Source organism: Protomyctophum bolini, assembly GCF_963924005.1.
Source record: "Protomyctophum bolini genome assembly, chromosome: 19".
NCBI classification, from domain to species: domain Eukaryota; kingdom Metazoa; phylum Chordata; class Actinopteri; order Myctophiformes; family Myctophidae; genus Protomyctophum; species Protomyctophum bolini.
This window is the reverse complement of record NC_137880.1, coordinates 40,743,278-40,770,777: the sequence shown is the minus strand read 5'-3', so window position 1 is coordinate 40,770,777 and position 27,500 is coordinate 40,743,278. Positions and strand designations below refer to the sequence as shown.

The following is a 27,500-nucleotide window of genomic DNA, read 5'->3' as shown; positions in this document are numbered from 1 at the left end:
GAGGGAGGCTGTGACGTGCTGTGCATCATGGCGGCAGCAGTAAGATAGACAGGCTAACACACACTCACATGTTTAATAAAACAACACAAACACAACATTTAAACTCCTTGTTTTAAACTCCTTTAAATCACAACACCATGTCCAGACACAGGAATGTCCGAGGATACAACTACGACGAAGGTAAATAAACGAACTAAACGTTGTTGAATGTTATAAAACTGTACTTATAAACAACAAACCCCAACAGGCCTCAAAGCAGCTAAACACATTATTAGCCGACATGCTAACGACAGCCCCGTCCACTTTAATGGGGAACTGAAGCTAATAATGCTAACGGCAGCCCCGTCCACTTTAATGGGTAACTGAAGCTAATAATGCTAACGGCAGCCCCGTCCACTTTAATGGGGAACTGAAGCTAATAATGCTAACGACAGCCCCGTCCACTTGAATGGGGAACTGAAGCTAATAGCGCTAACGATAGCCTCGTCCAGTTCAATGGGAATTGAAGCTAACCCCCGGTTAGCTTCAGTTAGCTTCAGTTCCCATTCAACTGGACGGGGCTGTCGTTAGCATTATTAGCTTCAGTTCCCCGTTAAAGTGGACGGGGCTGTCGTTAGCATATCATGCGGCTAACGGCATCCCCGTCCGGTTCCATGGCAAATTAAGCTAACCTCCATTAGCTTGAAGCTAAGTGAAGTTAGCAGCTGGTTTGTAGATAAGGTTGGCAGTCGTGTCACTTAAAATTGGCAACACACACACACACACACACACACACACACACACACACACACACACGGTGTATGTGCAATGTATCTATGTATGAGTGGAACCAAATGGACCCTTAAATGACAGCTATGTTGTTGTGAGAAATATACAGTTACACTATGGAATGGATGTAACCAAATGAACTCTTAGGCCAACATTAATGCCTGTTATAGGCATTTAGTTGTTGTGGGAAGACAGTAGACGGTACATTATGGGTGTAATGTAACCAAATGGACCCATATGTGCCGGCTGTAGTGTTTGGTTGTTGTGAGAAGTGGAGTTTGCTGACGAGGCACAACAGATGAATGACATCTGGATCAAAGCAAGCTGAGCTTTTCTCTGTTTGTACAATCACTGCTAATGAGAGAATAACACCTGTACTGTACTGTACTGTACTGTACTGTACTGTACTGTACTGTACTGTGGTGGATGGATGGATGAGAGAACAAGATAATTACATTTTGTTGTATTGACAGACTGGTAGTGTGTGCAGGCTGGGTGGTGTGTGGTTCTGACAGACAGGTAGTGTGTGCAGGCTGGGTGGTGTGTGGTTCTGACAGACAGGTAGTGTGTGCAGGCTGGGTGGTGTGTGGTTCTGACAGACAGGTAGTGTGTGCAGGCTGGGTGGTGTGTGCTTCTGACAGACTGGTAGTGTGTGCACTGTGCAGGCTGGTTGGTGTGTGGTTCTGACAGACAGGTAGTGTGTGCAGGCTGGGTGGTGTGTGGTTCTGACAGACTGGTAGTGTGTGCACTGTGCAGGCTGGGTGGTGTGTGGTTCTGACAGACTGGTAGTGTGTGCAGGCTGGGTGGTGTGTGGTTCTGACAGACAGGTAGTGTGTGCAGGCTGGGTGGTGTGTGGTTCTGACAGACAGGTAGTGTGTGCAGGCTGGGTGGTGTGTGGTTCTGACAGACAGGTAGTGTGTGCAGGCTGGGTGGTGTGTGGTTCTGACAGACAGGTAGTGTGTGCAGGCTGGGTGGTGTGTGGTTCTGACAGACAGGTAGTGTGTGCAGGCTGGGTGGTGTGTGCTTCTGACAGACTGGTAGTGTGTGCACTGTGCAGGCTGGTTGGTGTGTGGTTCTGACAGACAGGTAGTGTGTGCAGGCTGGTTGGTGTGTGGTTCTGACAGACAGGTAGTGTGTGCAGGCTGGGTGGTGTGTGGTTCTGACAGAACCATGCTGGGTGGTGTGTGGTTCTCACAGACTGGTGGTGTGTGGTTCTGACAGACTGGTGGTGTGTGGTTCTGACAGACTGGTAGTGTGTGCAGGCTGGGTGGTGTGTGGTTCTGACAGAACCAGGCTGGGTGGTGTGTGGTTCTGACAGAACCAGGCTGGGTGGTGTGTGGTTCTGACAGAACCAGGCTGGGTGGTGTGTGCAGGCTGGGTGGTGTGTGGTTCTGACAGAACCAGGCTGGGTGGTGTGTGGTTCTGACAGAACCAGGCTGGGTGGTGTGTGGTTCTGACAGAACCAGGCTGGGTGGTGTGTGGTTCTGACAGAACCAGGCTGGGTGGTGTGTGGTTCTGACAGAACCAGGCTGGGTGGTGTGTGGTTCTGACAGAACCAGGCTGGGTGGTGTGTGGTTCTGACAGAACCAGGCTGGGTGGTGTGTGATAATCCGGTTGAAGTATTCCTTTGGTACGGCGGTGTCGGGCCCGGGAGAACAATAACGAGACAGAATCACGCTAAAGGTTCACAAAGTTTATTACACATTATCATCATCACCCTTATTTATACTCCGAATACAGTTGAGAGCAAGTCAAAAAACAATACATCAAACAACATTATAAATCAGGATAAATTACAAAAGAATCTTTATACAGAACAACCATCAGTAAAATATATCAGGGGTTCAGTGTCTTTGCCCAAGGACACTTCGACGTGTAGACAGGAGGAGGAGCCGGGATTCGAACCGCCGACCCATGGGTCATTGATTGGACGACCTGCTCTTCCTCCTGACCAGGTCGTCTACGATGAATGATAAGAGCGCCCCTCACTTCACACGGGTGTGATTTTTAAGAGTAGCAACTAGTGAGAGTAGCAGTGAAAGAGTACGTGAAGAGAGTGAGAGTAGCAGGTCAGTGGTTCCCAAAGTGGGGTCCGGGGACCCCCAGGGGACCCTGAGGGACCCCCAGGGGATCCGGGGACCCCCAGGGGTCCCTGAGGGAGTCCCAGGGGGGACCCAGCTAGTTTGTAACCAAATGGACCCATAAAGGGTCAGTAACTCTGAGAGTGTACAAATGCACATTTGTACACTCTCATAGTTAAATTAGCATTAATTTTACAATATAAATTGGGGTCCCAGAGGTAGAATTAAAAATGCCATTCAATGGGGGCCTATGTTATGTTTATATATATATATAATAACATTTAGTTCTCCTATATATAAGATAATAACATTTAGTTCTTCATCCTCCACAGACTTCGACGATGACGACATGTACGGTCATTCCGTCGACGATGACTACTGCATCTCTCCTGCTACAGGTGGGTTTATTACTGTACTGTTAACCCATTCTGACCTGAGATCAGATTCTATAAATGTCTTCTACATCCTGACAGTTTTCATTCTGACCTGAGATCAGATTCTAAAAATGTCTTCTATGTCAGTCGCTCTTCGATTTTTCTAAAATAGCAGATCTACAAGCTCGTAGCGCGCCACTCGGTGGCGCGCTATGAGCTGCTATTTGAGTAGATCTGCTATTTTTCAATAGCTAAAGCATAACATGATGCTAACACCAAAATGGGTTCCCGTTCAGAATGGGTTAATGTAGTGTTTCTACTGACTACTGCATCTCTCCTGCTACAGGTGGGTTTATACTGTACTGTACACTGCTTATTGAGTGACTGTAGGCCTACAGATTCTAAATGGTAAAGGATTAGGACTACAGATTCTAAATGGTAAAGAATTAGGCCTACAGATTCAGTGGCATTTCACATTGCAAAAGGGTGCAGGAAGAGTGGGCACCTAAACATTAAATTGTCTATTTTTTCCAAAATGTTATTTTTTTAAAGGAATTCATTTGGATAATGTTAATTAATGGACATATTGTAAACGTTTTAATGTTAGGGTTATATTAACCATTATGTAAATGTATTTATTTGACAGGGACAAAGCTCATTAATCAACATGTCAGTTTTCACATCAATGTAAATGGGCCAGAGTTAGCCGAAGCTAAATTTCATCTGTAGTCCCTGTTGGGCAGGCTCTAAAAAATGAATGATAAAAAGGACAAAGTGTAGTGTGCCTGCACACAACACCATGCGTTGATGCCATGTGTGCAAATGTGCAGGCACCCAACACTACGCCCATACAAAAACACAGTACAGGAACAGATCGACATGGTACAGGGGACAGAACAACGGCAAGTGAAGTGAGAAATGACACCGGTGATAAATACTAAATGTATATATTTAATATATTTCAGCCGCTCAGTTCATCTACTCCAGAGACAGACAACATGTTGTAGATAGTGGTTTTAATGTTAGGGTTATATTATAATATTAACCATTATGTAAATGTATATATTTAATATATTTAAATGGGGTTAGGGTTATATTAACCATTATGTAAATGTATATATTTAATATATTCCAGCGGCTCAGTTCATCTACTCCAGAGACAGACAACATGTTGTAGATAGTGGTTTTAATGTTAGGGTTATATTATAATATTAACCATTATGTAAATGTATATATTTAATATATTTAAATAGGGTTAGGGTTATATTAACCATTATGTAAATGTATATATTTAATATATTCCAGCGGCTCAGTTCATCTACTCGTCCAGAGACAGACAACAACATCCCAACGTGGAGAGAGTTGACGAGGAGGAGGATGAAGAGATGACCCCCACCTCTACCGTGGACCCCCCGGGACCCATGGACCCCCTGGAGCAGGGTAAATATTATACCCATGGGCCCCCTGGAGCAGGGTAAATATTATACCCATGGGCCCCCTGGAGCAGGGTAAATATTATACCCATGGGCCCCCTGGAGCAGGGTAAATATTATACCCATGGGCCCCCTGGAGCAGGGTAAATATTATACCCATGGACAGTGCCGGTTCTAGGCCTTTTGTGGCCCCAAGCAACATAATATTCTGTACCCCCCCCCCCCCCCCCCGGGGTCCAGAAAAATCTGTAAATTTGCCATCAAAATGCTTCAATCTGGTGCACTTTGAGATCAAAATTAAGAAACTAGGTGGGGGCCACATGAGGCCAGTAGCCCATGTAAGGGATAGGGGATACATTAAAAATAAATAATCTTCTCCCTGTGACGAGGCCCCCTCAGTGGTTGAGGCCCCAAGCGGGGGTAAATATTATACCGTGGCGTGAACATGAATGAACTCTTTAAGCCTGACACTTGTCAGAAATAAAATCAACCACGGTTGATTTGATTGATCATAAAGTTAATGTGGAAATATGGGAAAAATATATATAAACTTCACAGATTATAGATCACTTGGAATTATTACAATCTGTTGAGTATTGCCTGAATAATGCCACTAGTGAAATCCCAACTTTTATCGATGCGCATGGGAAAAAGCTATGCAATGCCGATGGAGAAATCCCACATAGTTAAGTTACCTCATAGTCATGCTGCATGCGCTGTTGGTCGATGAAGAATTATAATCCAAGGTTTGTCAATAATTTTATGGTTGAAAGTAAACCATAATAAGTAAACTTTAAGAAGAGATCTGCAGTCATTGTGCTGCAGACTGCAGTGCAGAGTGCATGAGAGCAGCTCCGCTTGCTAATTGAGTTGACATTTGCGCAACTTCACTGCATGGCATTACAGTAATTAGTTATTTGCCAGCACCTGCTCCAATATTAGGCCATGAGCCAAAATCCCCAAATTGCACGTTATGCATCCAAAGGGTGGGCAATTTTATTTTCGATTTTCTGACTAGCTGTACATCTCTACTTTATAGTTTGGCATGATAACCATTGCAATCTCGTAGCTTAGTGGTGGTTATCATGCGTTGAATATGTGGACCCCTATATTGTCACCATCAAAATGTCCTAACACATATATGGATAACTTTTGAACCTTAACTTGTGTCAAGACTAATGAAACCACTTTTCTGCATAATTAAAACATGGGACATTGTTTGGAATGGTTATTGTACTTGTTCAAAACTTCTATATATGCTTAAATGGCATTTTAATGCAATATTTCCATCCCAAATATGATGATTTTGAAAAAAGCTAGTAAATATACCCATTTTAAAAGTGTATGCTGAGACCCAACATGTTTCTAATGGCAATAGAAAGCTGCCCATCGTTCTAAGCTTCGATTTGAGTGGTAACATGTGGTTGTACCTCCTGACATACTGTCAGAAATGTGATAAGTGATGACATGAGCCAGCGTCCCAAAATTGAGCTATGGTATCAAATGGGTGGGCTTGCTTGCCGAAGAACAAGTTTGTTAACGAAAAGGTGGACGGCCGGTACCTATATTAAATTGTTTATAGGATCAATATACGCAAATGAATATTATAACCCATCCATAGGAGTAGCTTTTCCATATTTATCACACATTTTGTCATGTTGTGAAGCTGCGCTGTGAAGGTTGTCTGTGGCACCAGATCATGGAAACCTGATATGATCTTCAGGGTTTCTTCCAGATGCTGAACCTCTGCTCTGTGGTTGACCTGAATCCATGACAGAAACCCCTTCCATGCTAGCCTCATCATGGCCTCATAGACAATTTTACATTATAATTTTGTGAAGCCTGACAGCACGGTTGTGATGGAGCCTTCTGCGATGACACCCGACTCCACACACAGGTCACGGAGGCCAGCATCATGAAACCTCTTCCCAATGGTCGATAGGAAGTTGCAGATGGTATGGAACGCTCCCATCCTCAATATGATGTTACTGAACTTCTCATGTTTCCAAGTGATTTCTGTGGCCTTGGCGTAGAGAGCTTGGTCAAAGACACAGACAATCTCGTTCAGTTCCAAGGTCTCCATGATGTTCAGAGTTTGGGTGAGGATTTCATTGACAGTCGACATATCAGTAGCTGGGGCATTGATTGTTGGTAGGTAGCCCACAGTGTCCTGGACGACTTGTATGTCAGTGCGGATGAGGATGTTAAATCCAGTCCAACTGCTGATAGTTTGGTCGTCTGGGTTTGACATCCTGGTGAGCAGCCAGATCAAGTTTTTCACCCTGGCATCCTGGATTTGTTTCCCTGCGTCCGCATCTAGGCTGACTATGGCTGGAGGACCCACTCTCTGACCAGAGTTGTAAATGGGGAATGATGATGTTTTTGGAGAGATGCTCCGCTTCTTATACTCGGCCAATATGCACAACGCAGCACATGAGATTGCAGATCTTTGAATTTTCCATGTGAATCCAAGCAGGTCCTCACAAGTATAATGTACGCCGCCAGGCTCCACAAGGTTCTCAGCACAATGGCGCATCGATAAAAGTTGGGATTTTATAGTGGCATTATTCAGGCAATACTCAACAGATTGTTATAATTCCAAGTGATCTATAATCTGTGAAGTTTATATTTTCATTTGGGTGTAAGTAATGTGTTTAGATGACTTATCAAACATGGTAGCCTATATTTAATGTCCACTGAGCTGTGGTGCGCTTGCCTACACTCTCAATTAGGGATTTTCCCAGCGGTCATTTTCACTCTCGTGTAGCCTACAACCTTTATTTAGGGTATTTTAAAATGCAACCACACTTTCGATTTATTTTTCCTGGCTCCTGGGACTGCAGCTGCACTTGTTTAGTTGCCTTCCTTGTTGTTAACACGGGGGAAAGAGGAGGCGTTGCGAGGTGCTGCGAGGCGCAAGCGTGGCTCGCGGACCAAATGGGGCCGTCTCGCGGACCAAAAGCGTCCGCTTTTTTTTTATGACTATTCGATTCAAAATTAAAAAATCGATTCCCGTGCGTATCGATTGAACGTCGATTAATCGATTTTTTTGGGTCAGCCCTAACACACACATACTAACTGTATAGGCCCTATATGATGATTTCGGGTGTGACGGTACAGTACAGTGACTGTACAGTACAGTAGAGAGACCCCCACACATTAACTGTGTCATGTATCAACCGTTTGGGACGCGGGGCGGCTCACCTGAACCGGGCCGGCACCCTGGGCGCGGTCCACGGAGTTGCATCATGCACTCACTTCACACGAGTGTGATTTAAAGAAAACATCGCGAGTGAAATTGCAATCGCAAATATTAATTTTATTTAAAATTAATTAAATCATATGTTCATAATTATTAACATATGATTCATATGTTTATAAATATTAACATATGCTTCATATGTTTATAAATATTAACATATTCTTCATATGTTTATAAATATTAACATATGCTTCATATGTTTATAAATATTAACATATGCTTCATTTGTTTATAAATATTAACATATGCTTCATATGTTTATAATATTAACATATGCTTCATATGTTTATAAATATTAACATATGCTTCATATGTTTATAGATATTAACATATGCTTCATATGTTTATAAATATTAACATATGCTTCATATGTTTATAAATATTCCAGCTCAGCTGTTTTCGTGTCTGGACCAGATGCGAGCGGTTCTGGGCGACGCCGTCCCAGACTCGGTCCTGAGCGCGGCGGCCGTGCGCTGCGGGTTCGACCACCAGAGGGCGCTGGACGCCGTGCTGTCCGAGGAGAGCCCAAACCCCGCCCCCCTGGCCCTCCCGCTGCCTCCCAGAGCAGCCAATCAGGACAAGGCACCGCCTCTACCGCAGAGAACAACCAATCGGGAGCCGTCGTCGTCTGCTGGCCCGTCGCGACCAGAGAAAGGTACGCCTGAGGCGCCGCCCTGCGTTGCTAACGTGTTGCTAACGTGTTGCTAACGTGTTGCTAACGTGCGTTGCTAATATGTTGCTAAAAAAGTCACATGTTTAACAAAATGCCTTTTCTCTCCCTTTCTTCCTGTCCTCTCCATCTGCCCCCCCCCCCGCCGTCCAAAACTCCTCCTCCTCCTCTCTTCTCAACCACTATTGGCTCTCGTAAGGTAAGGACCCCGCCCACCGCACGACAGCACGCACACACCGCACGACAGCACACACACACCGCACGACAGCACACACACACCGCACGACCGCACACACACACCGCACGACCGCACACACACACCGCAAGACAGCACACACACACCGCACGACCGCACACACACACCGCACGGCGATACCACACACACAGAACACAATAAGACGCACAACATCGCTGAACCTGAACCATCGGTCAGAGACGGTCCGATTCAAACTGTCGCTGGCGTTTTTAGCGGCTCGATAGGCCCCGCCCTGTCGCTAGGCCCCGCCTCGTCGCTAGGCCCCGCCCCGTCGAGGTCACATGGCGCTCCTCTCTCCCTGGCCCAGCTCATGTCTGAGCACGAGCAGAAGGGTTTGGGGGCGGGCCTTTCCTCCAGCCCTCCCCCTTCTTCCCTCCTGCTCTCCGATTCGCTGAGAGGCCTGTCGGTAGGCAACCCTCCCCCTCCTCCTCCGCCAGGCCTAAGCTCCGCCCATCAGAGCTGTGGGGGAAGAGGAGGAGGAGGAGGAGCTAGCAGCCTGAATGGAAGCCCGTCATTGGCCGATCTGAGAGGAAGCCCCTCATTGGCCGATCTGATGCAGGAGCACTCGGCCCGCAGCCCCGCCCTCTACAGCGCCACACCCGGTCTCCACAGAGACCACCATGACAACAAGATGGGTGGACCTCTGGGTGGACCTCTGAGTGGACCTCTGAGTGGACCTCTGAGTGGGCCTCTGGGTGGGCCTCTGGGTGGGCCTCTGAGTGGACCTCTGAGTGGGCCTCTGGTTGGACCTCTGGGTGGGCCTCTTGGTCGACCTCTGAGTGGGGCTCTGGGTGGACCTCTGGGTGGGCCTCTGGGTGGGCCTCTGAGTGGGCCTCTGGGTGGGCCTCTGAGTGGGCCTCTGGGTGGACCTCTGAGTGGGCCTCTGGGTGGGCATCTGAGTGGGCCTCTGGGTGGACCTCTGAGTGGGCCTCTGGGTGGACCTCTGGGCGGGCCTCCTATGGGTGGACCTCTATCTCTGTCTCAGCTGGCCACCCAGCATCACAACAACAAGCTGAGTGGACATCTGGGTGGGCCTCTGGGTGGACCTATGGGTGGACAACCTCTAGGTGGACCTCCTCTGGGTGGGGCTCTGGGTGGGCCTCCTCTGGGTGGACCTCTGGGTGTGCCTATGGGTGGACCTCTCTCACTGTCTCAGCTGGCCACCCAGCATCATGACAACAAGCTGCGTGGACCTCTGGGTGGACCTATGGGTGGGCCTCTTTCACTGACTCAGCTGGTCTCCCAGCATCACGACACAAACACGCTGAGAGGGGGTGGGCCTCTGGGTGGACCGCCATGCCTGGGTCGGCCTCTGGGTGGGCCTCTCTCTCTGTCCCATTTGGCCCTACCTCATCGGTCCAACCAACCAGCAGTGAGACCGCCTCCAGGCCTATCACAGCCTGTGTGTCTGTCTCAGACCTCACTCCCGGTGTCTGGAAGGACAGTTGTCCCGGTGTCTGGAGGCACAGTCCCGGTGTCTGGAGGCACAGTCCCGGTGTCTGGAGGCACAGTCCCGGTGTCTGGAGGCACAGTCCCGGTGTCCGGAGGCACAGTCCCAGTGTCCGGAGGCACAGTCCCGGTGTCCGGAGGCACAGTCCCGGTGTCCGGAGGCACAGTCCCGGTGTCTGGAGGCGCAGTCCCGGTGTCTGGGAGGACAGTCTTCTCGGCCAACATGTTCGCTCGTCCGTCGGTGTTCGCCGCGGCCTTGTCGCTTAGCGTGGCTAAAGCTAACGCTAACCCCGCTAACAGGAAGAGGACCCAGACTTCCCTCCGTGGTCTCCATGATTACGGGGCGTCGCTGGCCTACAGCCCAATACGCACGCGCCAACGGGACAACGAGCCCCGCCCCCTTCCTCCGCAGCCAATCACGCCCTTCCGCTTCGACACGCCCTCGCCCGACGACGTCGTGCGGGCCAATCAGAAGAAGGCTTTCACCCGGTAGAAGGAAGACTATTGGACGCTGCCGGGCCGGCAGGAGGTGGGAGCCGCCGCCCCTTCTTGTTGTGTACACAGGAGGAGAACCAATCACCAAACGGCTGCGCGCTCCCGACAACCAATCAAAGCGGCTACACAGTCTGACCAGCCAATCAACAAACATTGTTATAATGAGTCTTACATTAATTATTCCACGAGTGTGAAGGCATCATTATAATGAGTCTGACCAGCCAATCAGAAGGCATCGTTATAATGAGTCATAATAATAGTCTTACATTTAAAGGTTTAGACTTTTTGAGGTTTGGGTTGTGTCGTTACTTTGCCATGATGGAACTCCAAATGTGGACAAGAAATAAAAAAATACTGCTCCAGTGATTAGAAATTGATAATTCAAAATATGCTCCTCATTGACTTACATTGTAGCTAAAACAGCTCTCAAAGTCACTCTTTTAGTACGTAAACAAACACAAACAATGTTGATTCAGACAATATAGAGCACCACCAAAACTCATGTGGTTTTATTTTTTCATTAAAATGTTATCTTCCTGTTGATTTGTCCATTTTATTGGGAAGAAAACCCGGACTGGATCCGGATCCAGATCTTCAAATAGTAAAATCAACAGGAATCTAACATTTTAATGAAAAAATTAAACCACATGAGTTTTGGTGGTGCTCTATATTGTCTGAATCAACATTGTTTGTGTTTGTTTACGTACTAAAAGAGTGACTTTGAGAGCTGTTTTAGCTACAATGTAAGTCAATGAGGAGCATATTTTGATTTATCAATTTCTAATCACTGGAGCAGTTATTTTTTTATTTATTGTCCACATTTGGAGTTGCATCATGGCAAAGTAACTACACAACCCAAACCTCAAAAAAAGTGGTCTTACCCTTTAAACCCTGACATGGAAATAAAACATGTTTTCTGAAAGAATATATATTCAAAGATTTGCGGCACATTTTCACGATTTCTCAAAAAACAGCAGACCTGGTGGCGCGCTATGCGAGCTTGTAGATCTGCTGTTTTTCAACAGCTAAAGCATAACGTAATGATTAAAGGACAACTTCAACCAAGGCTCATGTTTTAGGTTTTTATAAGAGAAAGTAAAAGGTGAGTGTAATTTCTTTTTCATTTTCTGCTTTCTTTCGTTTTAGGGATTTTAGCTGTTTTTTACAGGGGGGCATTCGAGCATGGGCCTAAATATGTTTTTCTTTACAAAATGTTATAGCGATAATTTTTTTTATTCTTTACTATAGTCCTACTAGACCCCAATAAATTACATTTGGCCACAAAAGATCAACAGGATCTACTGAATGTGTCAAACTGACATATTGAGCTGACATACTGACACTTCCCCCCAGTAGGCTACCTTCACATTCAGTAGATCCTGTGATCTTTTGTGGCCAGATGTAATTTATTGGGGTCTAGTTAGGACTATAGTAAATAATAAATAAATAAATCGCTATAACATTTTGTAAAAAAAGACATATTTAGCCCTGCTAAAAACAACCTCCTAAAACATGAGCCTTGGTTGAAAAAAATTAAAGTTGTCCTTTTACCCATTTTGGGGCGGGGAACCCCTTTTGGTGTTTTAAACATTATGTCATAATTTAGCAATTGAAAAATAGCAGATCTACAAGCTCATAGCCCGCCACCGAGAGGCGCGCTACGAGCTTGTAGGTCCTGCTATTAATTTTTTTATCGTAAAAATGTGGCTCAAATCTTTGAATATATATTCTTTCAAAATGAATGTTTTTAACTCGGGTCTAAATTAGTTAAACCAGGGATCATGACATAGACGAGTGTCAAATGGCAGCTTCATAATTAATAGTCAGAAATCACACCAGCCGTTATTTAATAACCACTAACATTATCCTTTAGCGATTAGGTGTTGGAACATTTTGTTTACCCTTTTTTTCTTCTTTTTTTAATGCATTTTTTAAAACGTGATTTCTATTTTTGTACGCAGGGACATGGGGGGGGGGGGGGGGGGGGGGGGGAGGGGGGGGGAGCATGGCCATTTGGCTTTTTATTAATTATTACTTTTGCTTTTTGTATAATTGATTGTAATAAAATAATCTTATTGGGGTGAAAAAACAACTTTTTTTTGAACATTTCTGTGTGAAAAACACACACACACACACACACACACACACTGTCTCAATAACTGCAGTATTGACATATTTTAACACATGTAAGAAAGGAGAGCTGTTATTTTATGTAAATGATTCTTTATCTCATGTAAATGCTTCTGTCTGCTCTTAGAGGTTTTCTTTTTAACGCTGTGATGTACAGGTGTTTGATTGACAGGTGGGTGTGTCCTCAACACAATGCCAGATGTGTGTTTTTTTCTTTTTTCTTTTGGTAGATTTAGAAATAAAGACGCCCTCGTTTATGTACTCTGAAAAAACACCTGTTTGGGCGTGTTTCTCTGTGCGTGTGCGTGTGCATGTGCGTGTGTGTGTGCGTGTGTGTGTGTGTGTGCGTGTGCATGTGCGTGTGTGTGTGTGTGTGCGTGTGTGTGTGTGGTAGTTTGCCAGTGAAGTAATCTTCCATAAAAATAGAAGTATTCTGTCAGTAGTTCAATGACCTCGTGTCATTTTGTTTACATATCTGGTTCCCTGAGCTCTGTGTGAACAGAGTCGGGCTGAGTCGTCTGCGTGGGGCCGACAATGACGTTTGAGTTTCTCCTTCCAAAGCACCACGAGATCGAGTGTAGGATATTTGTCTCCCTCGAGTTCCTCCTGAGCTCTCACTCTCTCTCCCTTCACTTCCAGTTGAGACGTCAGCGTGAGGTAAACTAACTGTACTGAACCGGGTCGTCCCACATTTGCAAGAGAGTTGTGGTCAGGTCAGCTGCGAGCCCGCTCTGGGGTAAGTTCTACGGGCCATGATGGAGTCAGACAAGGTGGGTTTTCAGACTAAGGCGGAAGATCGGGAGTGATGCTGCAGTTCTGACTGCAATGGGAAGTTCATTCCACAATTTTGGAGCCAGAAGGGAGAAGAGTTTGGGACGTGTGGAGCGTTTTTAGTGAGGGTACTTCCAGCTTCCCTGCGTGGGCTGATCTGAGCGCGCGGGAGGGTTTGCAGGGTTCAATAGTTCGTAGCAGTAGTAGCAGTAGTCTGTCTCTAAAATGAACTTGTAACTGTTTACCCTCCCGTGAGGAGCCTTCAGGCTCTGTGGTGTGTGTGTGTGTGTGTGTGTGGGGGGGGGGGGGGGTGTAAACTTTGCACAGGTGCACCTTGGGGTGGGAGAGGGAGGGAGGGAGGGGAGGGGAGGAGAGGAGGAGGAGGAGAGGGGGGGTGATGATGTGCTGACTGAGCAGGTTTTATTGATAGATATAGTTAGTTCTCAAGGTGACCCCCCCCCCCCCCCAGGGGTCCTCAGTAAATGTAGTTAATTAATTAATTAGTTTTCCCGCCTCGGCCAATGTTTTTAACTTATTTTGTCCACCCACGATGGCGATGGTGCGTGCGCTCGCTTCAGCAGGAAGCTCTTGGAAGTAAATGTCAGTGAGCGAGCGTGGAGGCTGTGTGTGTGTGTGCGGGCACATATAAAGATGTTCTTAGCCAATCAGTGTCTCCTGACACTCCGCCTCCTACGTAGGAAACGGTGATGGCTCGACTCCAAACATCAACCTGTCTGGCTGCACGCTGCACACGCCCCAAATATCTGGGGGTGATGATAGACGCCACCTTATCATGGTCCTCTCATAGTGAATATATCTTACTTGCGCTGGCACGCCGGCACGGCACATTTGGCATTCGAGCGACACATCAGGTCTATCCTTAAAACGGCGAGATGTAACTGGAGAAAGACATGGCTGTAGATTGGCACTACAGCCTATACCCGTTGGTTGGTAGACTTGACTATAGCTGCAGCACTGCAAAGGCCTCTCGATCCATCGTGTCATGGACGTAACTTCCAGGGGGGGGGGGGGGGCACCGGCATGCGCTCATGCAAAACACTGTTTAAATGGCTTAAGCATCAAGCGCGATTTTAATTGTAAAGTTGGAAATCCCCTACTAATTTAATTTCATATGACACAAAGACACATCTTGTAGGTCTATTACTTTTTTCTTTTCTTTTTCTTTGTTTACATGTAGCCCACAGACAGTTTTATATTAACATTTTAGGAGTGAATACATATGTTTAGATGCCTGTGACAGCCTCTCAGCTGGTCAAACAATGCTGCTCCGCCGTTCTACCACAGAACGACTGGTGAGGACAAAGCGTACGACAGCTCCCGACCAGACGTGACTTTTTGTCCTACTCAAGTTCAATTTCAAGCTTTGCCGGAAATGGTAAATGCTGAAAATGTCGGTAATTTCGCCGTGCCCCCATATTTTGGCGTACGCACGGTTGATAAATGAGGGCCTTACCCTATATGACTCTGGGAATACTGTACACGACTAGTAATATTAGGTTTTAGATTCTTACCCCTATGTGTCTGGGAATACTGAACACAACTAGTAATATTAGGTTTTAGATTCTAGTGTCTATGTTTTAGTGTCTGGATACTCCATGCCAATGGATCTCTGGAATGGAATAATATGTGTTCAAAGATTTGCACCACATTTTCGCGATACAAGAAAAGCAGATCTACAAGCTTGTAGAGCTGCTATTTTTCAACAGCCACTGAATGGGTTAAACCATAGATGTATAAAGCTGCTGTCACCTTTTTAGTGATCTTGATAAAAAAATAAAACAAAGTTTGAGAAGAACTAGTGATTTAGAATCTTAATGAGGTTAATGATGATAACCAAATAAACTAATGCAAAACATTCTGTCAGATTTTAGGCCCCAGAGGCCAGTGTGTGCGTGTGTGCGTGCATGTGTGGCTGCTTGCGTGCGTTATCAATTGGTCTGTGTTTGTACCTAAACACTGCCAAGTCAAGACCCCTACAAAGTTTAAAGTTTATTATTACATAGATGAGTTGTGTGAGTCACAGTGTGTGTGTGTGCGTGTGTTTGTGTGTGTGTGTGTGTGTGTGTGTGTGGGGGGGGGGTGATGGATGGGTCATATTTGCATATCCTGGGCAGAGCCCATGTCCCATCCTGTGCTCCGTTTGCAGCCCGAGGGGGGTGTGTGTGTGTGTGGCTAGTTTATTTACAATGGGATGAACAACGCTGTATGGTGTCTTTGATTCGGGTGACAAAATAACATAACCTTCAGCAACATGTATACGCTCTGCTCTCTACCTGTCCTCAAACGAGCATGACGGTGTAATCAATAATAATAATGATAATAATAATAATAGCGCCGTCGATCCAGAGCCGTAGAGTAGAAGAGTTGTGACACGTCAAAGATAGGAGAGAGATGGAAGATGGTGTGCTGTCGTGGCAGTTTACTGTACACACCAGTGTCACTGACGAGCAAACGTACCAACTACAGACTGGCAGCCATGAGGCCTAGCGTCCTACTAGCATACATGTAGGATGAAGATGGAACTATACAGACTGGCAGCCATGTAGCCTAGCGTTCTACTAGCATACATGCACAGACAGACAGACAGAGACGTGGCACATTTCTGGTAGGATTTGGGGGTCCTTGAGTCTCGACGTGAACAGGTTTGGGAGTCACTGCTGTGTAGACCCCCCCCGCCCCCTCATCCCAACACACATCCTGGAGGAACAGCCTAGCCCTGGGGTCTGCCTGTCTGCCTGTCTGCCTGTCTGTCTGTCTGTCTGTCTGTCTGCCTGTCTGTCTGCCTGTCTGTCTGTCTGCCTGTCTGTCTGTCTGCCTGTCTGTCTGTCTGTCTGCCTGTCTGTCTGCCTGTCTGCCTGTCTGTCTGTCTGCCTGTCTGTCTGTCTGTCTGTCTGTCTGCCTGTCTGTCTGCCTGTCTGTCTGTCTGCCTGTCTGTCTGTCTGCCTGTCTGTCTGCCTGTCTGTCTGTCTGCCTGTCTGTCTGTCTGTCTGTCTGTCTGTCTGTCTGTCTGTCTGTCTGCCTGTCTGTCTGCCTGTCTGTCTGTCTGTCTGTCTGTCTGTCTGTCTGCCTGTCTGTCTGTCTATCTGTCTGCCTGTCTGTCTGCCTGCCTGCCTGTCTGTCTGCCTGCCTGCCTGTCTGTCTGCCTGTCTGTCCCTCCCTGGGGGTATAGAGCCTTCTCTCGGTGACTCAACGCTGTGTTTGCCTTTAGACGGATGGATGACTTTGACAGTTTATGAAGAAAGAAAGAAAGACACAAAAAGGTCATTGGTCTCGTTTTTAAAGACCTGGAGGGATGAATGAAACCAAACGTACGCTGGGCTGTTTCAACCCCCAGGGGTTATAAAACACAACATCCTCCTCGTCTCCTCTTTGCTGCCGTGTGCACTTTACATTACCCACTGACGTGCACTTTACACTACCCACTGACGTGCACTTTACATTACCCACTGACGTGCACTTTACATTACCCACTGACGTGCACTTTACATTACCCACTGACGTGCACTTTACACTACCCACTGACGTGCACTTTACATTACCCACTGACGTGCACTTTACACTACCCACTGACGTGCACTTTACATTACCCACTGACGTGCACTTTACACTACCCACTGACGTGCACTTTACATTACCCACTGACGTGCACTTTACACTACCCACTGACGTGCACTTTACATTACCCACTGACGTGCACTTTACACTACCCACTGACGTGCACTTTACATTACCCACTGACGTGCACTTTACACTACCCACTGACGTGCACTTTACATTACCCACTGACGTGCACTTTACACTACCCACTGACGTGCACTTTACATTACCCACTGACGTGCACACATATACAACTGCTCCTTTACCCCGTCTGTAACTACCCACTACCCACTGACGTGCACACATAGACATCTGCCCCTTTTACCCCGTCTGTAAAACAACTGCCCCTTTACCCCGTCTGTAACTACCCACTACCCACTGACGTGCACACATAGACATCTGCCCCTTTTACCCCGTCTGTAAAACAACTGCCCCTTTACCCCGTCTGTAACTACCCACTACCCACTGACGTGCACACATAGACATCTGCCCCTTTTACCCCGTCTGTAAAACAACTGCCCCTTTACCCCGTCTGTAAAACAACTGCTCTCTCCAGACCCCGAATGCAGCGTTTACTACATGGTGAAAGAAATGCCTCTCCTTTCCATTCCATTCCATTCCATGCCAGAAGGAAGGAAGGCAGCGTTCAGGAGAATTTATTTTTGTCCGAAGTCTCCTGAACTTGAACGCAGCATTTTGCGTTGAACACATTTTGTTTATAAATCCATGTCGTTACAAACATCTCATCTCCACTAGCTAAAGAGTGCTGTGTTGCGCCCCGAAAAGAGCTGATCTACAAGCGTCTCGACGCGTCACAGCGCGACGCGTTGAGGCGCTTGTAGATCAGCTCTGTAGATCAGTTATTTGTCAGGCACACCCACATATGGAGACGTCACAACAGGCCCGCTCCATATATGGAGATCTAGAGGTGATCAGGTCCTTTTGGGGGAGTTTCTGGGCAACCGTGGGCACTGCACCCCCCCCCTTGCACCCGGCACCCACGGGGGGGTGGGGGGGTATCGAATTTGTAGTCTGTGGAGTGAACGGTTCTCGAGTTACGTGTAATTGTGGGTACACAATATTAATGTCTGTCTGTCTGTCTGTCTGTCTGTCTGTCTGTCTGGTGTCCAGCTAAAGGTCGTGACCTATCCCAGAACAAGCTGGAGTCAGAGGTCGTCCCGAAGGTCGCCCGGATGACCGTCTCTGGGAAGAAACAGACCATGGGCTTTGACGTCCCACTCAGGTACGCCCCCCACTGGAGCAAACTGGAACTGCACCCTTATAACACACGCACACACACACACACACACACGCACGCACCCATTTAGATCTGAGAACAGATTCTACAAATGTCAGTGGGTTAAACCCTGTGAGAACCACTGTGAGAAGTTATTTGTACTCTCTCAGAGTTACAGACTCATACATTTTCATTTCTATGCTGATACCAAACTATATCTTTCTGTGGCTCCAGATGATCCCTGTGCTTTAGACCCGCTGTTGACCTGTCTGTCTGTCTAGCATCAAATGTTGGATGAGTGAGAACTTTCTCAAGCTAAATGAGGATAAGACTGAAGTTCTCATAATCGGTTCTAGTGAGCAGAAAGAATCAATAATAAGCAGACTTGGTAACCTGACTGTAGAAAGTAACAGTACAGTAAAGAACCTGGGGGTCATTATTGATTCTGAATTGAATTTTAATTCACACATTAATCATGTCACCAAGATTGCCTTTTTTCACCTTAGAAATATTGCACGAATCAGAGCCTATTTGTCCTTGGACGATACAAAAACGCTAATCCACGCCTTTGTTTTTTCTCGGCTTGATTACTGCAATGCACTTTTTTCTGGCCTGCCTAAGAAAACAACTGACAGATTACAACTTGTCCAAAATGCAGCAATCAGAGTTTTAACTAGAACTAAGATGAGAGAACATATTACTCCAGTTTTGGCTTCACTGCACTGGCTTCCGGTTGTTTTTAGGATTGATTTTAAAATTATTTTACTTGTGTATAAAGCTCTCAATGGTCTCGCACCTTCCTACCTACATGACTGCCTGCCTAAATATGTCCCAAACCGCCCCCTAAGGTCTTCCACTGCTGGCCTGCTCGCTTTGCCTAAAAAAATGGCAACCAAAAAATACGGGGAAGCAGCTTTTTGCTTCTACGGGCCGACGGCATGGAACAAGCTCCCACTGTACCTTCGTCAGGCAGCCTCTGTAGACATTTTTAAAGCTCAGCTCAAGACCCACTTCTACAACATTGCTTTTAATTGATCTTTTATTCCTCAGCGGCCCCGGGGTCCCCGAGGACGTAACCATGACGACAGAGGCCACGCCTCTCAGGCGCCCAGAGACCCCGCCCCCCCGCCCCTCCCCCGCCGCGGGGGGGAAGAGCAAACAACACATCAACGTCAAGATGGAGCTGGAGAAGAGACAGGGAGGCAAGGCTCTGCTGAACCTGGTGGTGATTGGTCAGTCTGAAACACGCAACGCACGCAACACACGCACGCCATGCACGCACGCCATGCACGCATGCACGCTGCACACACAATGGGCAACATTCCATTTTGAGTAGCCCTCTTTAAAATGATTGTGATTGTTTGTAGACTTGAAGCTGTGATTCCCTGCTCTGACATGACATGGAAAACGAAAACTCAAAAAGAAAAAAATCCAATGGCAGTCCCTCAGTCAAATCTAGTCACACAAATCTAGCGGACACTTTCATGGGAGCCAAACTCACAGCGGAAGTGCAATGAATACGTGGCAGTGAATGGAGCCGGCTGGACCAGCTCATAACAAACACTATTCATGAACCATTGAGACCTTTTGTAAAGTAATCACTTCTGGAAAATAACAGAAGACATAATTATCACAGGTTGTTTTCTAATCACTTACTTCTCGATGTGCACGGTATATAATTATTTTTATCTGAGGATCTAAACAGCAGCAGCGGCTACGAAGTATCGCAATATTTGGCTGCCAGACAGAAAACGGTGGGAAGAACTCGCGATACTTGGTGCGTTCAGAAATGTACTTTGTACTTTATTTGTATAGAGATACCATAGCTCTATAAAAGATTACACAGTGTACACATCGAATAACAACACAGCAGACACTAATGTGTTACATTAATGTCTTCTGTTATTTTCCAGAAGTGATTACTTTACAAAAGGTCTCAATTGTTCATAAATAATGTTTGTTCATGAGCTGGTCACAGAGCTCTCATTGACTCCAGTGTTCATGAGCTGGTCACTGAGCTCTCATTGACTCCAGTGTTCATGAGCTGGTCACAGAGCTCTCATTGACTCCAGTGTTCATGAGCTGGTCACTGAGCTCTCATTGACTCCAGTGTTCATGAGCTGGTCACTGAGCTCTCATTGACTCCAGTGTTCATGAGCTGGTCACTGAGCTCTCATTGACTCCAGTGCATTCTGCCAAACTTCCGGGTAGTTTGGCTTCCATGAAAGTGTCATGGCGCAGCCCATGAGTCACGTGACCACTTCACTTCCTTCTCAGAGCCAAGGACTGTCTAAAGAGGACAAGAAGCGAAGACCGTAAGGGCGCCGACATGTTGATCACATGGTGCTCCATGGAAGGAAAGAAACATGCACAATGGGCTTTATGCAGCCTTGGTCTGCAACTGCTCATGTTCCTTTCCTTCCATGGAGCACCATGTGATCAACATGGCGGCGCCCTTACGGTCTTCGCTTCTTGTCCTCTTTAGACAGTCCTTGCTCAGAGCTTCCTTGTCACAGAAGAAGGAAGGAAAAACAACAACAATGGCTACCATTGGTTGAGGGAAATTCTAATCCCCTCCCCCTTGAAATCGCTCAGACTAGGAGACAATGTCAGACTGAAGCTTGAAGAAAGCTCCAGTCTGATAATCAGGCTAGGTGAGTCCACTCTGACGGGTCATTTCTCTCCCCCAGGCCACGTGGATGCTGGTAAGTCCACCCTGATGGGTCACCTGCTGTACCTGCTGGGCTGTGTGAACCAGAGGACCATGCACAAGTACCAGGCCGAGTCCAAGAAGGCTGGCAAGGCCTCCTTCTGCTACGCCTGGGTTCTGGATGAGACCGGGGAGGAGAGGGAGCGGTACGCACACACACACACACACACACACACACACACACACACACACACTGGGTTCTGGAGGAGAGGGACCGGTACGCACGCACACACACACACACACACACACACACACACACACACACACACACACTGGGTTCTGGATGAGATCGGGGAGGAGAGGGACCGGTACGCACACACACACACACACACACACACACACACACACAGGGTTCTGGAGGAGAGGGACCGGTACACACACACACACACACACACTGGGTTCTGGAGGACGAGGGACCGGTACGCACAAACACACACACACTGGGTCCATTTGGTTCCATGTGTTACACTCTCAGAGTCACAGACCCATAAGGGTCCATTTGGTTCCATGTGTTACACTCTCAGAGTCACAGACCCATAAGGGTCCATTTGGTTCCATGTGTTACACTCTCAGAGTCACAGACCCGTAAGGGTCCATTTGGTTCCATGTGTTACACTCTCAGAGTCACAGACCCATAAGGGTCCATTTGGTTCCATGTGTTACACTCTCAGAGTCACAGACCCGTAAGGGTCCATTTGGTTCCATGTGTTACACTCTCAGAGTCACAGACCCGTAAGGGTCCATTTGGTTCCATGTGTTACACTCTCAGAGTCACAGACCCGTAAGGGTCCATTTGGTCCCATGTGTTACACTCTCAGAGTCACAGACCCGTAAGGGTCCATTTGGTTCCATGTGTTAGTTACACTCTCAGAGTCACAGACCCGTAAGGGTCCATTTGGTTCCATGTGTTACACTCTCAGAGTCACAGACCCGTAAGGGTCCATTTGGTTCCATGTGTTACACTCTCAGAGTCACAGACCCGTAAGGGTCCATTTGGTTCCATGTGTTACACTCTCAGAGTCACAGACCCGTAAGGGTCCATTTGGTTCCATGTGTTACACTCTCAGAGTCACAGACCCATAAGGGTCCATTTGGTTCCATGTGTTTCACTCTCAGAGTCACAGACCCGTAAGGGTCCATTTGGTTCCATGTGTTACACTCTCAGAGTCACAGACCCGTAAGGGTCCATTTGGTTCCATGTGTTACACTCTCAGAGTCACAGACCCGTAAGGGTCCATTTGGTTCCATGTGTTACACTCTCAGAGTCACAGACCCGTAAGGGTCCATTTGGTTCCATGTGTTTCACTCTCAGAGTCACAGACCCGTAAGGGTCCATTTGGTTCCATGTGTTACACTCTCAGAGTCACAGACCCGTAAGGGTCCATTTGGTTCCATGTGTTACACTCTCAGAGTCACAGACCCATAAGGGTCCATTTGGTTCCATGTGTTACACTCTCAGAGTCACAGACCCGTAAGGGTCCATTTGGTTCCATGTGTTACACTCTCAGAGTCACAGACCCGTAAGGGTCCATTTGGTTCCTATCGGTTGGTGCAATATAACTCTGATAAAAATGGCCACAGATCGGATTAAAACGCTTTTTATTGAACAATGCTGAAGACACGGGTACTTCTACCCACCGAGGAGGTTGTAACATCTGTGGCTCTCTCTCTCTCTCTCTCTCTCTCTCTCTCTGTCTCTCTGTCTCTGTCTCTGTCTCTCTCTCTCTCTCTCTCTCTCTCTCTCTCTCTCTCTCTCTCTCTCTCTCTCTCTCTCTCTCTCTCTCTCTCTATGTCTCTCTCTCAGAGGTGTAACCATGGACGTGGGACTGACTAAGTTTGAGACGCCCTCTAAGTTGGTGACCCTGATGGATGCTCCCGGACACAAGGACTTTATCCCCAACATGATCACTGGAGCTGCCCAGGTACAAGGACCATGTCCCCTTTATCCCCTTCATAAGGTACACAATGCTTCTATCATACAGTCTGGAGCAACGGAAGCTCTGATCATACAGTCTGGAGCAACGGAAGCTCTGATCATACAGTCTGGAGCAACGGAAGCTCTGATCATACAGTCTGGAGCAACGGAAGCTCTGATCATACAGTCTGGAGCAACGGAAGCTCTGATCATACAGTCTGGAGCAACGGAAGCTCTGATCATACAGTCTGGAGCAACGGAAGCTCTGATCATGATTAAATATAAATGCTTCCGTCGTACAGTCTGGAGCAACGGAAGCTCTTATGAGTAAAATATAAATGCTTCCGTCGTACAGTCTGGAGCAACGGAAGCTCTGATCATGAGTAAAATAAAAAATGCTTCCGTCGTACAGTCTGGAGCAACGGAAGCTCTGATCATGAGTACAATATAAATGCTTCTATCATACAGTCTGGAGCAACGGAAGCTCTGATCATGATTAAATATAAATGCTTCCGTCGTACAGTCTGGAGCAACTGAAGCTCTGATCATGAGTAAAATATAAATGCTTCCGTCGTACAGTCTGGAGCAACGGAAGCTCTGATCACGAGTAAAATATAAATGCTTCCGTCGTACAGTCTGGAGCAACGGAAGCTCTGATCACGAGTAAAATATAAATGCTTCCGCCGTACAGTCTGGAGCAACGGAAGCTCTGATCATACAGTCTGGAGCAACGGAAGCTCTGATCATGAGTAAAATATAAATGCTTCTATCATACAGTCTGGAGCAACGGAAGCTCTGATCATGATTAAATATAAATGCTTCCGTCGTACAGTCTGGAGCAACGGAAGCTCTGATCATGAGTAAAATATAAATGCTTCCGTCGTACAGTCTGGAGCAACGGATGCTCTGATCATGAGTAAAATATAAATGCTTCTATCATACAGTCTGGAGCAACGGAAGCTCTGATCATGATTAAATATAAATGCTTCCGTCGTACAGTCTGGAGCAACGGAAGCTCTGATCATGAGTAAAATATAAATGCTTCTATCATACAGTCTGGAGCAACGGAAGCTCTGATCATGAGTCAAATATAAATGCTTCCGTCGTACAGTCTGGAGCAACGGAAGCTCTGATCACGAGTAAAATATAAATGCTTCCGTCGTACAGTCTGGAGCAACGGAAGCTCTGATCACGAGTAAAATATAAATGCTTCCGTCGTACAGTCTGGAGCAACGGAAGCTCTGATCACGAGTAAAATATAAATGCTTCCGTCGTACAGTCTGGAGCAACGGAAGCTCTGATCATGAGTAAAATATAAATGCTTCCGTCATACAGTCTGGAGCAACGGAAGCTCTGATCACGAGTAAAATATAAATGCTTCCGTCATACCGTCTGGAGCAACGGAAGCTCTGATCACGAGTAAAATATAAATGCTTCCGTCATACAGTCTGGAGCAACAGAAGCTCTGATCACGAGTAAAATATAAATGCTTCCGTCGTACAGTCTGGAGCAACGGAAGCTCTGATCATGATTAAATATAAATGCTTCTATCATACAGTCTGGAGCAACGGAAGCTCTGATCATGAGTAAAATATAAATGCTTCTATCATACAGTCTGGAGCAACGGAAGCTCTGATCATGATTAAATATAAATGCTTCCGTCGTACAGTCTGGAGCAACGGAAGCTCTGATCATGAGTAAAATATAAATGCTTCCGTCGTACAGTCTGGAGCAACGGATGCTCTGATCATGAGTAAAATATAAATGCTTCTATCATACAGTCTGGAGCAACGGAAGCTCTGATCATGATTAAATATAAATGCTTCCGTCGTACAGTCTGGAGCAACGGAAGCTCTGATCATGAGTAAAATATAAATGCTTCTATCATACAGTCTGGAGCAACGGAAGCTCTGATCATGAGTAAAATATAAATGCTTCCGTCGTACAGTCTGGAGCAACGGAAGCTCTGATCATGAGTCAAATATAAATGCTTCCGTCGTACAGTCTGGAGCAACGGAAGCTCTGATCACGAGTAAAATATAAATGCTTCCGTCGTACAGTCTGGAGCAACGGAAGCTCTGATCACGAGTAAAATATAAATGCTTCCGTCGTACAGTCTGGAGCAACGGAAGCTCTGATCACGAGTAAAATATAAATGCTTCCGTCGTACAGTCTGGAGCAACGGAAGCTCTGATCATGAGTAAAATATAAATGCTTCCGTCATACAGTCTGGAGCAACGGAAGCTCTGATCACGAGTAAAATATAAATGCTTCCGTCATACCGTCTGGAGCAACGGAAGCTCTGATCACGAGTAAAATATAAATGCTTCCGTCATACAGTCTGGAGCAACAGAAGCTCTGATCACGAGTAAAATATAAATGCTTCCGTCGTACAGTCTGGAGCAACGGAAGCTCTGATCATGATTAAATATAAATGCTTCTATCATACAGTCTGGAGTAACTGAAGCTCTGATCATGATTAAATATAAATGCTTCTATCATACAGTCTGGAGCAACGGAAGCTCTGATCATGAGTAAAATATAAATGCTTCCATCATACAGTCTGGAGCAACGGAAGCTCTGATCACGAGTAAAATATAAATGCTTCCATCATACAGTCTGGAGCAACGGAAGCTCTGATCACGAGTAAAATGTAAATGCTTCCATCATACAGTCTGGAGCAACGGAAGCTCTGATCATGAGTAAAATATAAATGCTTCCATCATACAGTCTGGAGCAACGGAAGCTCTGATCATGAGTAAAATATAAATGCTTCCATCATACAGTCTGGAGCAACGGAAGCTCTGATCACGAGTAAAATATAAATGCTTCCGTCGTACAGTCTGGAGCAACGGAAGCTCTGATCATGAGTAAAATATAAATGCTTCCGTCGTACAGTCTGGAGCAACGGAAGCTCTGATCATGAGTAAAATATAAATGCTTCCATCATACAGTCTGGAGCAACGGAAGCTCTGATCACGAGTAAAATATAAATGCTTCCGTCGTACAGTCTGGAGCAACGGAAGCTCTGATCACGAGTAAAATATAAATGCTTCCGTCGTACAGTCTGGAGCAACGGAAGCTCTGATCACGAGTAAAATATAAATGCTTCCGTCGTACAGTCTGGAGCAACGGAAGCTCTGATCACGAGTAAAATAAAAATGCTTCCATCATCCAGCCTGTCTCTCTCTCTCCATCCAGAGCTCTGATTCTCACCTCTCTCTAAAACAGTGTTGATTTTGTCGACTCAAATTCTATGACCAAAAATGGAAACTAAATTAAAACTAAGCTACGATGACTAAAACTGAGACAAATAAAAACTGGACTAAAATGTCTGACATAGACGACAAGAGATCCAACAGAAGACATTTTACACTTTGTTGCATGCTGAAAATAGCAGATCTACAAGCTTGTAGATCTGCTATTTTCAGCCTGTAAAATTAGGCACTACGACGGCATCAATTCCTGCAAAATGCATTTTTTGTCGACCAAAAAAACAACTATGTTATTTAGTCGACTACAACAAAACTAACGCTGAAACATTCCAGGTGACTAAAATGTGACTAAAACTAAATGAAGAGTCATTCCAATGTGACTAAAACTGGACTAAACCATCATGCCAGTGAATTTGAAACAGGCTGATTCACTGCCATCTTTAATCTTGGTTATAAACGTGAGAAGGCCGCTCTCTGGTGGCCGAATGCATAAACTACATCTTGTATTAGTGCTGCTGAATAATCAGAAACAGAATGAGCTCTAGATTCAGTACAAAGTACAAGTATTTGTACTAGGGAAGTATTAACCAACCCTAGTATAAATACAATGTATACACCTATAGGGAAGTATTAACCAACCCTAGTATAAATACAATGTATACACTTATAGGGAAGTATTAACAAACCCTAGTACAAATACAATGTATACACCTATAGGGAAGTATTAACCAACCCTAGTACAAATACAATGTATACACCTATAGGGAAGTATTAACCAACCCTAGTACAAATACAATGTATACACCCATAGGAAAGTATTATCCAACCCTAGTATGAATACAATGTATAAATCATCGAAAACATTGAATATCCGAATATGAATTATATTATACATCTTTTTTCCTACCATTGCTGTCATGGCCGTACGTTAAAGCTACCTGATTTATGGCAAAATAAATGGTTATGGCAAAACTCAACTTAAATAATAATCACTATTACGGGTCTATAAAACATTTATTCAGCTCTTTTGAATGCATTAATTGCATACACTATTCGGTGATATATTTTCTGCCTATTCCTGCGGAAACCCAATAGGTTGATGCATTGTCAGCTTGT

The 27,500-nt window shown here is 46.0% G+C and overlaps 1 protein-coding gene across 2 annotated transcripts in view; it reads left to right on the top strand.

The window, feature by feature from the left end:
- Positions 1 to 26: 26 nt before the first annotated feature.
- hbs1l (HBS1-like translational GTPase) overlaps positions 27 to 27,500 on the top strand; it is a 41,230-nt gene continuing 13,756 nt past the window's right edge. For both annotated transcript variants that reach the window (XM_080791629.1, XM_080791628.1), the window contains exons 1-8: positions 27 to 180; positions 3,182 to 3,247; positions 4,529 to 4,663; positions 8,307 to 8,573; positions 18,439 to 18,550; positions 19,595 to 19,776; positions 21,235 to 21,400; positions 23,059 to 23,176. In XM_080791629.1, coding sequence (XP_080647755.1) covers positions 138 to 180; positions 3,182 to 3,247; positions 4,529 to 4,663; positions 8,307 to 8,573; positions 18,439 to 18,550; positions 19,595 to 19,776; positions 21,235 to 21,400; positions 23,059 to 23,176 — 1,089 coding nt within the window. In that variant the 5' untranslated portion in view covers positions 27 to 137. The remainder of the gene's footprint in view (positions 181 to 3,181; positions 3,248 to 4,528; positions 4,664 to 8,306; positions 8,574 to 18,438; positions 18,551 to 19,594; positions 19,777 to 21,234; positions 21,401 to 23,058; positions 23,177 to 27,500) is intronic.